This window comes from Phragmites australis, chromosome 20 (assembly GCF_958298935.1).
Source record: "Phragmites australis chromosome 20, lpPhrAust1.1, whole genome shotgun sequence".
Classification (NCBI taxonomy): Eukaryota; Viridiplantae; Streptophyta; class Magnoliopsida; order Poales; family Poaceae; genus Phragmites; species Phragmites australis.
The window spans coordinates 2,961,624-2,975,942 of NC_084940.1; the positions used below are offsets into that span (position 1 = coordinate 2,961,624).

General features: G+C 43.3%; 1 protein-coding gene across 1 annotated transcript; it reads left to right on the forward strand.

Annotated features, from left to right (window-relative positions):
• The first annotated feature begins 1,082 nt into the window (after window positions 1–1,082).
• On the forward strand, window positions 1,083–1,891 carry LOC133902506 (uncharacterized). The gene has a single exon (XM_062344119.1). The coding sequence runs from the start codon at window positions 1,185–1,187 to the stop codon at window positions 1,653–1,655; it is 471 nt and encodes a 156-aa protein (XP_062200103.1). The 5' UTR covers window positions 1,083–1,184; the 3' UTR covers window positions 1,656–1,891.
• The last annotated feature ends 12,428 nt before the right edge of the window (window positions 1,892–14,319 follow it).

Below are 14,319 nucleotides of genomic sequence, written 5' to 3' on the forward strand. Positions count from 1 at the left end.
AACTTTGAGCGTGCCAACAAGGTGTTCACGAAATGGTGACGTGGGATGTGGACATGTGATGCACTGAACATTCAGGTATCTTGAGCATGTGCTAAGGAAATCTGTCGGATAGTGAGCTTGAAGGAAATTTTACGTTTTATCCAAAGATTTTTATGAGATCTTGATCCGCGTCATCTTTCTTCGATTCAACATCTGTCACGTATAACTTAAAAAAAAGAACGAAATACGTAGCATACACAAAAGAATATCTTCCCGTAAAACCGAGTTTTATAAAATTTCTTTCCAAACCTTGATCAGGATTGAGATCCTCTGCAATAAAGTAGTCAATAGAACGAACCCTCCTCTGTAAAGGGACTCTTTCGAAACTGTTTGATTGAAAACCGATGCTCCAGATCGCAGCTACAGTAAATATGATGCAGTGCTTTTTTGCACGGTAGAACGAACGCTGTTGCTACAAAGAAATGCTGACGTGATACCGTAGAAGACTGTAGCGTTGACTGTAAAAATACTGTTGAAACAGTACCGTCGCTACCGCGCTGCAGAGGATCCGCATCACTTTGTTCTGTGAAGCAAGTGTTGGCACGTTGAGGTATCAATTCACCCAACGGATGGGATCAAAGGACTGTAGATCTTGATTCAGGGCAGAAAACTTGCCCCTCATTGTGCCACAGAACAAAACAGATGCTAAAACTCGCTTTAGAAGTGTGCTTCAAACTAAAAGAGCAAAAGAAAACAGTGTTCTTTAGGATTTGTTTTTTTTTTTTTTTGAATTATCACGGTCTGAATTTTGTGAAAACACTCACTCCCACCAATTTGTGAACAGTAGAATTTTGTGATACAACTTGATTTATGAACTGTGAAAATCAGTTTTTCAAATGTTTATTTTTTATTGTACTTTTAAAACTAAAATCTATAATAAATAAAAAACAAACATGAACTTGGACAAATTGGATAACAAATTTTCGTGTGTTCTTCGGCGACGAACACACCTATGCATGAGCAAGACAGACACAGTCACACAGGCCCAACAAAAAATTTCATACCCAATCCCTACGGGCCCACTTCTCAGCGACCCAGCACCTCTCCCACAGTCCCTCTGCCCCTAGCCTCCATCCTCTCCCAGGTCCCCATCGGCCTCTCACCTCCTCAGATCTCCCAACCCGAACCCTAACCAAGCAGCAGTCATGGCGATCGCGGCGCGCGCCCTGCGCCGCCTCCCGCTCCACCTCTCCCCCGCGCTCTCCCGCCCCTTCTGCGCAGTCTCCCCGGCCGCCGCCTCCGCCGCATCGGCCAAGGTCGCCGACCGCATCGTGCGCCTCCTCGCCATCGACCCGGACGGCGGACGCCGCGAGGTGGTGGGCCTGACAGGCCAGACCGTACTCCGCGCTCTCGCCAACGCGGGGATTATCGAGCCGGCCTCACACCGCCTGGAGGAGATCGACGCGTGCTCCGCTGAGTGCGAGGTCCACATCGCGCAGGAGTGGCTCGAGAAGCTGCCGCCGGCGTCCTACGAGGAGCGGTACGTCCTCACGCGCGCGTCCAGGAACCGCGAGCTCAACAAGCACGCGCGGCTGGGCTGCCAGGTCGTGCTCGCGCCGGAGCTGCAGGGGATGGTCGTCGCCGTCCCCGAGCCCAAGCCGTGGGACATCCCGTAACGGCGCCCCGCGACGCAAGGCATGGCAGGCAGCAAGGTGCGGGCTTTTGACGCTGTGAGCCTTCCTTCATCCCCCTGCTCGGCGTTGCGACCCCTTTTATGTTGTGGATTTGATGAAATAATAATGATTTGATGAGCAAAACTTAGTGCTGTTTGTTAACTTCTGCTTCCTTTGAATGTGGTGTATGTGGATGATGTAATGTGGAATCCCCTTGCAAATACCTCAGTTTAATGTTTCATGCTTTGCAAATTGTGATTAATGGTTGGTCTAGCAGCTCAACATGGCCTCCTGTGCATTTCCATTTGATATCAAATACATAATGCCAGAGTCACTAAATTCTCTGATCTATTGCATATTGTGTTTGAATAGTTACAGATAGTAATCAACATGCTAGAAAGGCTATCAACTCTCTACTGGGTTAAAAATGTTGTTAATTTCAAATGTTCCTATCACGATTGTTTTTTCAGCTACCGCCAATTTCGACTTTGGCTACAACTTGCTACCAAGGTAAATAGAATTGGATAACATAATCCATTTTTGTGGAGGTCCTGTATTTGGGGCGATGGTCAATTACTCGATTTAAGGTGAGGAAGGATGCAATCATCAGAAAAGATCTGAACAATAGGGGAAACATACTAGAAATTGGAGTGACAGCACGAGACTGAATGAATTGACTGATGACCTGCTCCCTTGTTTCTTATATTCTTGTTTCGGAATTCCCTTGATATATTTGCAAGACAACATATGAACTAGAAGAATGTTAATTCTAAAGGGCTCAAATCTGTTGGTGGCCTTGGTTCTTCTGCATTTGTGATCCTAGCGCTATCGATAGTATTAAGAGTTGAAAACGTGAATTTTACATTAGCCAGAAAATGGGACATATTCAACAGTGTTGCACGGGCATTATGTTTTGCATGCTGTGAAAATGTGCTACTTGGAGAACCATAAATAGATTACGGCAGCTAAAACTTGTACTATTTGCTTGCACTATCAGAGAACTAGCACTGAGAGACTGAGAAACGAAAAAAAAAAAATCAGACCACATGTTGTCGCACTATTTTGGTTGAACAATTGATCACGGTATTTTTTTTTTTTTTATGTTTGAGGAGGTTGTCATTTACTGTTCTCTTCAGGATCACACTTAGGCTCCCTTTTCCTTTACTTGGATGGCGTATTGGCAGTCTACTTCAATCCCAGATAATATGTTCTTTGCCATGTAGTCTTCTTTGTACATCCATCTTTTGAGTGGCCTGCCTGCAAACATAACTTTGTCTGGTTGTTGCTCGTTGAATGGATATAGTATGAAAGTTCATACCAAATAGAGTTCAGAGCTGCAGAGGTTGGAATTGCTGATGCCTAGATATTGTTCGGACTATAGAACTGCAAATGATTATTGAGTGTATTCTGCTTGGTATTTTAGGGGGTGATTGGTTTGAGGAATCGCCTCATCATAGATGGGATGATCCATCTTGATCCCATAAGTGTACATCAGTCAGATGCTCTGCTATTTCAATGTTGAGAAAAGAACTATCGTTTTTCATACTAGTAAGGTGCCCGTGCGTTGCAACGGTTTCAAAATCCGACGTCTAATGTATCAATAGAATACATTTTTCCCTCGCAATGGCTCATACCTGTTTGTTGTTAATTTCTCGAGTTGATTCAAGTGTTTCCTGATTGGATAGCCCTTAATGGCCAACTTCTAAACTTGATATAGCTGAGAATTAACAACACACCTAGCCAAATCAACAAACAACCATTTTACGTTTTTATAAAAGAACGCAAACCATTATAATGTAGAGAATATCACATTTGCACAATTTGACAATGTTGCACATTCAACTAAATTGAACAATATTTAGGATATTTATCAGCGGATAACTATTAGACGTGAATATAGCATCTATTCTAGCAGGACATTAGTACATCACTACATCCTTCACTCTATTTCTCACTGTTCTGAAATAAACGACTCGATGTCTGAAGGATGAAATTTGAAGTGGGACTTACGAAGTCATCTTTAACAGACTACCACGTAAGAGACAAGATTATGATCTACAATTGTTGTTATTTTATAAAACAGTCTCTTGCAAAAATTCCAAGTTAGTTTATTTCACATATTATCGTGCTATATGCCTTATCAGACTTTTGTAAATTGGCTTCATGCGAAGTTGGGTAAACAGCCAAGCCAAAAGACAAAAATGATTCCAAAGAACTTAAAACTTGCTATTCCAGAAATAGGAAAGAACCTTGCGAAAGAAAGTGACAGCAAAATGTGTTTGTCTTGTCGTTCGGATTTACGCAGAGAGAGTATGTCATAATGATATTTCCAGACTACCTCCCAGAAATAACATGTAGATTCAGGGTTAAACAATGCAAATTCAGTTATGAAATCATGCAGGAGATCATCTGTCATTTGATCTAAAATACTTAGGAGCATAAACAAATTATGCCAGGAATATTTACCTTAGAAAATCTTGGCTTCATGGCTCGCATCCCGCGAGGTTCCTTCCTTTCCCGGGCAGCCTGGATAATCAAAGGCAAACGAGAAATGACTAATCAGTTTATGCATATTTGAGAGCATCATATTCCTCTCAACAGTTCTACTTGAAGCTGACCACGTACTCTAGAAGGATCCTTATGTTCGTATCCTTGTTCCAGACAATGTACCACTGTGGATTCACCACATTGTCGACGGCGTTGTCGTAGTCATCGCTGCTAGGGCTGGATTGGGAGGACCCTGCAGCGAAAGCCTCCGGCCAGCCCATCAGCATGCGGCACAGCATGATGTGTGCCCCGCTGTTCTCGTCTGTCTTGGCTAGCATCATGCTGTTCAAAGAAAATTTCATGAACATCATTAGCTTTCTGATGAACTGCTTAATCGGGAAACATATCTCATCACTATGGTTAACTATTGTTCCTTCTGATCAAGTACTGCAATAATGAGAGATCACTCTGTGGTGAAAGTGCTACTGCTACCAACTGATCGCAGTTGTTTGCAGGAGCGGATCCAGCCCAATTCTAAGTGGGTGCTAGGCCTCTTACTATTAGATCAAATTCATGATATATAGGCTAAAATGATGTATTTTTTTTCTGGATTTTTATTTTCTTTCTCTTGAGCTTGTGGGTTAAAATGATACATTTTTTAAAAAAAATTCCTCTATCTTTCTCTGGGCTGGATCGTGCTGCAGCCCCCAACACGGGCCCTGATCCGCCCTGTTTGTTTGCCCCTAATTCGGGCAAGTACTAAAGTACCTCAAACTCTACTTCCGTATTTGTTTATTTCATATACAAAACATCAGATTAGCAATGAGTGTTTTTTTCTTTGTGTGTGTTTGAAAAGAGAATTGATCAATTTCTCCGAGATTAAGCAATCAAAAGGCCAAAGAAAATGTAAGAACATTGTAATTTGCTTTCTAAAAAAGGCCAAAGAAACAATAAAATTGCTTAGCTCTGATATGATATACTGACGGTTAGGCTACAAGAATATATGACGGAAGGAACGAATTTAATCAAGATTGATATGAATATATTATTAGTCTACATGAATATATCAGCGATTTACCAGCCGCAAGGCTAAATAGAATATGAATATGCTCAAAATTTATTCGGTAAAATCACTGCAATTTTTTCTAAAAAAATGTGAATTGCTGCAAGTTATGCCACAACTGTATGATGGAATCGAGGCAACTTGATGAATTATTGCTACTACAACTGCATGGATGCAATTGATCAATCAAGAATTTGAAATTTATGTGAATCAGCATGTCAAAACCAGCTCTGAACTCACCTCGTGTAGGGGCACTGTGGTGGTGAGAGGTGCATGGCGTCGCCATGCTTGAGAGCACCGAGCAGCGACGCGTTGGCCCTCGCAAACCCGTGCTCCACTGAGGAGGTCAGCGATTTCCTTATCCACCGGGGGTTGAGGCTAGGAGTGGGAAGGGGAAGGGAAGAGAGAGGCAAGGAGGGATTCAACAGAGGCGGATGAGCCCGGGGGGGGGGGTGTGGGCTCGTAGGGAGCCATTGCAAGGGAGTCACGGAGCAGCGAGGCAATGTGATGCGGAGGAGAGCTAGTACTGCCTAAGAACTGATGCACAAAGCTAAAATGGAATGGAACAACATGTTGTGATCTAGATAGTAGTAGTACCTAGAAGCATCTAAGGCAGTAGCAGCGTCCTGCACGCCGAACTCAGTGCTCTGCGGGAACAACTCCATGGTCACCTTCCTCCTCTCCACCTCCTCACCCTCCACTCTAGGCAGCATACTCATCGTCACCGGCGCCCTCTGCATCTTGGTTTCACCTGCAACCGAACCAAAACAGAATTAGTGACTCAAAATTTCCAGGCAGAGACACTAGAAAATGAGTAAATTTCACCCCCAAGATCCAAACCCCGACTCAGATCTCACATGAAACCCCCACAAAACTGAAATCTTTTTGCAGCAACAGAGCCAAAATAAAAAAGATTGCAATTAATCCCTACAAACCAAAAGAAAAAATCAATCAGTTGTCAACAGTAAAACATGTTCGAAACTATCTGTGCCGCTGCTCACCTTTGATGTCGAGGCCGAGCTTTGCCGCTGTGGCGCTGTTCTAGCTGACGAAGCGGCTGAGGAGGCTGCAGGACACGGTGAAGCTGGTCGCCCTCTCCCTGGGCCTCATGGACGCTGCCATCTCTCCCTCCAGCTGATGTCTCACCTCCTCGAAACAAATCTCAACCCGCCTCCAACTCCGCAGCTGAATCCACACCCAACTCATGTTGTTCCTGGAGCACTGGTGGGTAATCTCTCTCTCCTAGTCTCGTGCGCGAGATGCGAGCGCGATCTCCTCATGTGAGCAAGCCTTGCCCCCGCGTGTTTAGAGCATCACGAGGAAGCATCGTAGCGACAACGGCGGCGACGTGGGGTATGGTAGACTAGGTTTGAGTGCCTACCTATGCCCTCCATATCCTGCAAGTGGCCATGCGAGTGGGAGGGTACGGGAGCGTTTCGCATGGAGGGGTGAATGTGGGGACAAGAGGTTGGGTGGAGTGGGCGGATGGGAGCGGTTAGGCAGAGCGGTGGCCGTGGAGGCGGAGGGCTTGTTGTCGTCGGAGGCGAGGCCGAGGTTATGGAGGCGGTGGATGATGCAGTCGATGGAGGTGGTAGGGGACAGGATAGGGGGAGACTGGGTGGGATTGGAGGGCGCCCAATTCTGTTGCTGGGAACAGGTGAGGCGACACGATTGCCGTTGGAGGAGGACGAAGAGGAGGCCGAGGTGGCTCCGAATGGGGAGGGACGTGGATCAGGAGGGAGCGGACGTGGAGGAGGCGGCGTGACTTGAGGAGGCGATTAGGGGAGAGGAGATGTGGGGCTATTGTTATAGCGTCGTGCTCGTTTGACTGAGGCAGGTCATTGATGAAGGGGCGACGGGAATGGGGGAGCAGAACAGGAATGAGGGAGAAAAACGGGAATCAAACCTAAATGGAAAAGACATAACTTGCTTTTTAAGTAGGACGGATAGCACTGTGGTGACAAAAAAAAAGGTTATTTAGTACTCGGGAAAATAAAATGACAAACCTTCCTAGAGAGCAGCGACTGATCCATGCGATGCTACTTGTGAGTACAACTCATATACTTAGTGTGTGCTACTATGCTAATTTCATGTGTTTGACTCGATTCAGACGATCTATGTATTTGCCAAGTTAGGTGGAATCTATTTCGGGCATTCAATTGTTTGGCCATTCTCTAACACACAGTTTACTGTTGAGTCAATTGGCATGGGAAACTGGTTATTCTTTGGGCCACATCTCTCGCCCACTGCCACTGGCGGAGCCAACCTCTGGATGAAGCCGCTACGTCATGGCGAGCGCGGGTCGGCCTCGCCCAACGTCGTGGCTACTGCCTTCTAGTGTCTTGTTCTTGCTCCTTACAGTGCAGTTTGTTCATTTGGTTTTCTTGGCCTGCTCGATGGAGTTGTTCGTCACCAACGAGCAAAATGGTATTCCTAGCTAGTGAGCATATGATCGTCGTGCGCCCCGTGCAATGGTTGTTAGAGGGCAAGCGCTGAAACCCACCATATATAGTGACATCGCGGGAGGACATGACGATGTTCGTTCATCCTCGTGCCCATGGATGCTTCGCGCCACGACTGCCATGAGTGACCTCCATGTCTCCTCGTGCGCTTGCTACGCCACCTCATCCTTTGAATCCACTAGGTATTGTGTCGCCAAGGTACATCACCATATCCTGCATTGGTCGATGACTCGACTTGCATGTTGGTTAGTTACTACTTAAGCCCAAGGGGTGGTACATGTTATGCGGGCATGGAATTTGAGGTGGGCAAGATCTATATGTGCACCTCTCGACTCCACCCGCGCTCGTCGCATGCGAGGGAGAGCCCGAGCATGACGGCAAAGAGGTCAGATCTGGAGGCGGAGCACCGGTGCGGCGGCGTTCGACGGCGAGCAAAATCCGAGCACCAGATCAACGGCACTCACTCAAGGTACCCGTTGAACAACGATGAGCATGGAAGGGCATGCCACCAGCAAGATGGTTGTGGAAATGGGAGGTGAAGCAGTGGCGGACCCAATATTTTCAACTTGGTGTGCATACTTTGTCGTGCTCGTGCCCGTGTGCGCCTCGTCTCGCTCATGCCCACACTGCCACCGCGTCGTGCCTAGCTTGATCTCGCGCTATAGCAGCCACCGCCCTCCAGGCTTGTGCTCGCGCCCACACCACACCCCGCACCACCACCGTGACCCTCACCTAGCTCATGCCCCTGCCACCACCGCCTACATCTCAGGAATGCAGTCATCACGTAGTCACACACATGGTCTCAGCCTCTTAGGAATCAACACACTTACGCACACGAGTCATCACTCATGTACACGAGTCATCACTCATGTTTCGAGGGCACCTAAGCTGCTATGCGTGGTCGCATAGGCAGTGGGTCGCAAGTTGTGGCCGCGTCAACACCGATCAGGTCGTGGTGATATGGGCTTGAGCCGTTGTGAATCGCGGTCACTAGCACACCTATAGAACATGACACTAGCTAAGTGTTCATGCGTTGCAATGATAACAAAAACATTGAACGTAGTAACATCAAACATAAACTCAAGGTATGGAGCGATGCCGTAGTTTGATTTCAGATGAGATCCGAAAAAAGGAGTAGAAGATTATCTGCTAATTGTCCTTCTAATTTCTTCAATTATTTTTATTAGTAAAACAAACCCTATATCGGTACTCGGTAACAAAGCGGGAAGGATAAATGGCAAGAGTGTATAGCAAAAGTGAGTAAATTATTTGAATTTTAGAGGTTTTTATTAGTTGGGTGAGAGTAGAGGGAAGATGTGACGCGAGAACCAACTTGCGGTTTATATAGTTGATATATAGAAAAATTACATAAAATTTTAGGTGTACATATTTACACTCTTGTACCTATATTAGGCGTGGCAATGAGGTCAAGAGTGAACCGGCATGCATGCATGATGAGAACATTGCGGTGTGCAGTATGTGAAGTTGTGGGTTTAATTGGATTCTTTTGTGCGGTAATAAGAAGGAATATGATGTGTTTTGCACTCTGAAGTTAGATTGGTGATTAATAATGATGATATCTTAGATGTTCTGCTATATGTTAGAGAAGCATATTTTCAAAACGTAGAAGCAAAATGTAATAGTATATGGAAGTATATTTTCAAAAATAGAGAAACAACCTGATATCCAAATCTGAAGTAAACTGCATCAAACACTTGGTTCAATAAACCACCTCATTATTCATTACATAAATAAATTAAATTAACATTCTGATGTTTATATCTATGCATATCTGCTATGTGAATAGCTGTATTTCTGCATTTAAAACTCTTTTTCTATTTTATTCGAACACTTGGGAGCTGTGTGCTTATTAGAGTGACAAATGCTGCACTGGTTCATCTTTTTTGGTTGTGCATTCATTCCATTAGATAGCCTTTTTGACTTTTTTGTTCTTTGACAACTGATTTGGAGGATTATTTACTTTTTTTGAAGTACTAGTAATAGAAGCATCATGTAGATTTTAGCATATAAATTGTAGTACTATTTTGCTTCTAATAGAGTGTTGTATGTCATTCCATTATGTGGATCTTGAGGTGTAGACCACACTTCTGCCTCAATAGCTTATGATAAAAGACCCTATGTACCAGTTTGATCACCAGCCAACTCTGTGTTATAAATAACTTGCTGAATTTCTTCTAAGTGTGTCTCTTCAAGTGACATCCTAACCTCTAAAATGCTAGGAACATCTCGCTATTCAATAGGATCCACCTGAGTGCAAATGGTTGGATTGTTTGTAGTTGTATCTTCGTTGGCTCAAAAAATAAAATCAAAGTCAACATTAGGGGGTAGTTCATTTAGATCCATCTTGTATCGCTTCTTTTTTTTTCCTACATGGACATGAAACAAAAAACTAGAATTGAATGACGTATGTACAACATTATCACACTCGTATATTTGCTTTTTAAAAAACAAAAAAATTATGTTAGCCATGCTATATTATAACATTTGTGCATTTGTGTAGGAACGACATGCTACAGAAATATTGAAGTATGTATTCTTTTTTTTTGTTTTTTACAGGGAGCACCTTGTGTTTCATGCAACGCAACAACCGACTGTAAGGTAATTCTATGTACAAATCATATTTGTTGTGCTTTTTTCACTTAGGGATATTGTTGTGCTATCTATGAATGCATACATGTGATATTTGTTAAACAAATCTACTTATTCAGTCAAGCTAATTAAATATTTGGAGAAGTAAAATAATAACTAACAAGTATAAACCAGCAGAGACTAGCCTGCTTTAGTAATTGTTCAGCTTATTAAATATAGAGTATATGTTGTTTCTTTCGTATACTCATCTATCCCCTATTGGCTACTTCCCTAGAGGAAGTAAAATGGAACAACAATCAACTCTAAGACTTGAAACTTTTCCGCTGCTGCTTGTATTTACTGTCAGGCAAATATGTTGATCAAGTTAGACTACTTAAGTGGTTCGGAGAGAAATATATTTTTGTGAACTAATAAGCATTCTTGCTAAATGTATAGTAGAAAGTAAATAAATAGATAAATTATCAAATTAATTGCTCATACACCTTTCTTTTTCTATGTTTGCAATACATATACTCAAATAGTCACTGCAATGCTTGTTGTATATGCATTCTGCAAGAGAAGAAGAATCTACTCATTTGGGATCAAGCAAATTGTGTAAATTTTTGGTGATATGGATGCGTGATCTTTCTGAACCTGTCGGGTTATGTTTGTTTTTTAAGTTCAAACTCTATTACATGATCTGTGCATTTGCTTTCTCATTAGTTCAAACTACAGTGATATATACAGCAGAGGTTATGTATGTGAATATATGCAGATATATTGTCAGAAATATGTGAGACAACCTTTTGAACTTATGCTCAGAATTATGTGCTGTGAAAACTTGCATGCCAATTTATCATGCATATGAATTGGAATAATTTTCCTTGATAAAGAGGTGAAAAACAGATTTGCAGTATTAATGTGTTGTGTTGACAAGGAAGCCAATTTTCATGTTGATTTGTGATGCATAGCACTAGAGGATCAAAACTATCAACATCTTGCTATATCCAAATTGGTACATGTGTTATTATATAGGTAATTTTTCTTTCTCTTCTCATATATGCATCTTTTAGCAAATTTATGTTTAAATCTACGGTTTATCAACATTATGGACTCTTTTTTCTGGGCAAAAAATAGATCGAATGGGAAAAAAGGGGCGGAGGAAGGTTTTGAATGCATACCTATTTTTTTCCCTAGTGAAGAATTTTTTCTTCTTCTTGGTGTGCAACAATGGCGACCTTCTTGCTCCAGGAGCTGGCGTGTAGGGTTGGGAGACATATGATATTGGGAGTTGTGATGGGCCCAGGACTTGTGTTGATTGGCGAGCTTCGCGTGTGGACGCGGTCGTGCTCCCACGCGGGTTGCTACTCTGGGTAGGTGGCCTGATTAGGAAGACTCCTAATCAGGCTTTGTTTCCTAATGAGGGGTGTGTGGGCGGACATGCATTTGGATGCATATGCAGGCATTAGCCACATCCAAAATAATATTATTTCAAAAAAAGCTCAGCATAACGAATGTGTTAATGTTTATATGAATTTTTAATGTTTTTGGGCCTTTCTTCTTGGCTGCGCTTGTGACCCATTTGCTTTGGCGGGCCCAAGCCCATGCGGTGAGGCAATAGATGGGGCACTAACTCTGCTAGGTCAAGGGAGCAGAGAATGTGTGTGTACTTGGAGAGAGATGGCGACAGCTAGTGGGGAGGCGATGACTCACAACCACCTCCGTTTCTCTCAGGATTGTGGGTTGGAAGGTGCCGATGCTGCCTTTATATGGGAAGTCGGCTTCTTCTCCCTGAAGACATAGAGACAAACTCTTTTCCCCCATCTCCTCCCTATTGCTTTCTCTGATTTGGTTCGTCGACCTGATATTGAGCCAAGTGGAGCTCGATTCTGGAGGTCAGAGCTTCGGTGCTTAGGAGATCGATTGGTAGAGGTGTTGTGTTGGTGCTCCTCGAAGCTGTATTTGCCGAGGCTCACCCGTACTTGCAGTGGTGGTTTGGTTAAGGCGTTGCATCTTCGTCTTCCTTTCACCGGTAGCAACTAGCGGGTGATCGGATTTTTGGGACAGAAGCTGTAAAGTCGTGCATTGCCTCGCTTATTGACTCATTTGATTGCATATCTCTGTGAGTATTCAAATTTTACCCCTTTCTCCCTCTCCGTTGATCTGGATAGTACGGTTGATTTAGTAATGCTCAATGATGTTTATTCTAAGACTGAGCATGTTCACTAAGATACACTAGTTAAGCTTGTGATTTCTCTTGTTGTTTGGCTGGCTTTGGTAGTACTTGAAGGCTAATTGGTGTGCATCATCTTTGTTTCTGTACACCATGATACAATATGTGGGTTGGAGCATCAGTGTGCTCGTTGTTCCTCTAATCCCTAGTCTAGTGTTGTAGTGAATTCAGAGAATGCTTTCTCTGCTCGTTTCTAGATGAATTGCTAGTCCATATTGTTGTTTCTGTCTTTTGCAATTGGTAGTTCAATTCTCATATCTGTCTCGGCAGTGATTTTAATTCTATTGTTCATTTTGTGGACTCTGAAGTATCATTGCAACATTGTCTTGGAAGAGCCTTTTAAGTTTTGAGAGCTCAATCTAGATTCTTTTGCTAGTTGATGGCTTAGGAACATGTCTCAGTCGATGATGTATTCGCTGTTACAATTAGGGAGCAAGATCATATTAGTCCCGAGGCCAATTGTTTTACTGAGAGCAATTACACAAAAGGTTTATAGGTGCTGTTCATTTTATATGCTACATGTGATTCCTGTTACTGTTACAAAATTGATGTATTTTGATGTACTATTCATATGTAAAGATTTCATATTGTTAAGCTCTTATTTTTATATGTGTGGAATAATATCAACGCTCATATTATCGTATATATACAACAGAATGTTCTATTAGCTATACCTTACCAGTCATGACATTTTTTTACACTGTTCTTCTAGATCTTTTCAGACTCTTACTTAGATTGCATATTTGTATTTGCTCTGGCAATGTTCTTGTTCTACTCGACAGTACATGTTATACTCTTGTGAGGAAATTCTCGAGATTGAGACCGTTATTCTCTTGTGAGAAAATTCATGATTGTCCTGAACTTTTTTACAGAACAAAGTCTGTGTCGGATTGTTTCAGATATGCAGGGCAAACATGCTAAAGCCATCTCCAGTAGATATTTTAAAAATTTATCTCCTATAATATTATTACAATATCTCATAATAATACTATAATATTTTCTATTTTTTTATCTCTAACCATTACCGTATTTCCTACATTTTATTATTTTTTTATCTATAGTCATCTTTTGTGAACCATGATGCACAGTGATATGGCTGAAACTCGTTGGCCGCAAGTTTACGGTCGAAACTAGCTGGCCGTGTTGTTGCGCTTGAAAGGGGAGTGGAGCGCATTCGCAAGAGCTGCCCAATCGGCAAAAAGGACTGCACAGTGATGCAGACGTGCGTTTGCCGATCCTACTGGAGTCGCTAAATAACTAAATCCCTGGCTTTTGTCATGGAACATGTGAGCTTCTATCCTTATTATATTTGCTTAGTGTGAGAACGTATGAGCACATGAATCCCTTTATCCTCATCGTGATAGTCACTCGATCATAAATTGATCCGATAGAAGCAAACTTTGCGCACATCTACATGTTCACCAGCTGACGGTGCTCCTAGCGACATGCATCGGTTGCTGGAGAAGCTCTCAACGAGTCGTTATGGCCGCACAACCACCGGCGACGTACGCCGCCCAAGGAGACACGGCAGCGACGGTGGGAGGAGAGATTCATGGAGGTTTTGCAATAGGCGCACCGCAAACCTGCAAAATAGCGCCGCCTAGGGTGGTCGGGGAGTGAGATAACGACCAGGCTGGGTCTTCGGTAACCGTTTGATGGTATTTGGGCGGCCCAGATTAACGCTCGGGGAATTGCACCAAAAGAGAATCTTTCGGAAAACCCCCTATGGAGTGCTTTTCATTGCAAAGAGACCCTGTAAATGGATCGCCCGACGGCAGCGGCGATGTCGGGATGGAAGGCTGCGGCGCGCCGAGGGTGGTCGCCGGGGAGGAA

Bases quoted from the DNA above. Each gene is read 5' to 3' on its own strand.
- LOC133902506 (XM_062344119.1), top strand. From the start codon at position 1,185: ATGGCGATCGCGGCGCGCGCCCTGCGCCGCCTCCCGCTCCACCTCTCC.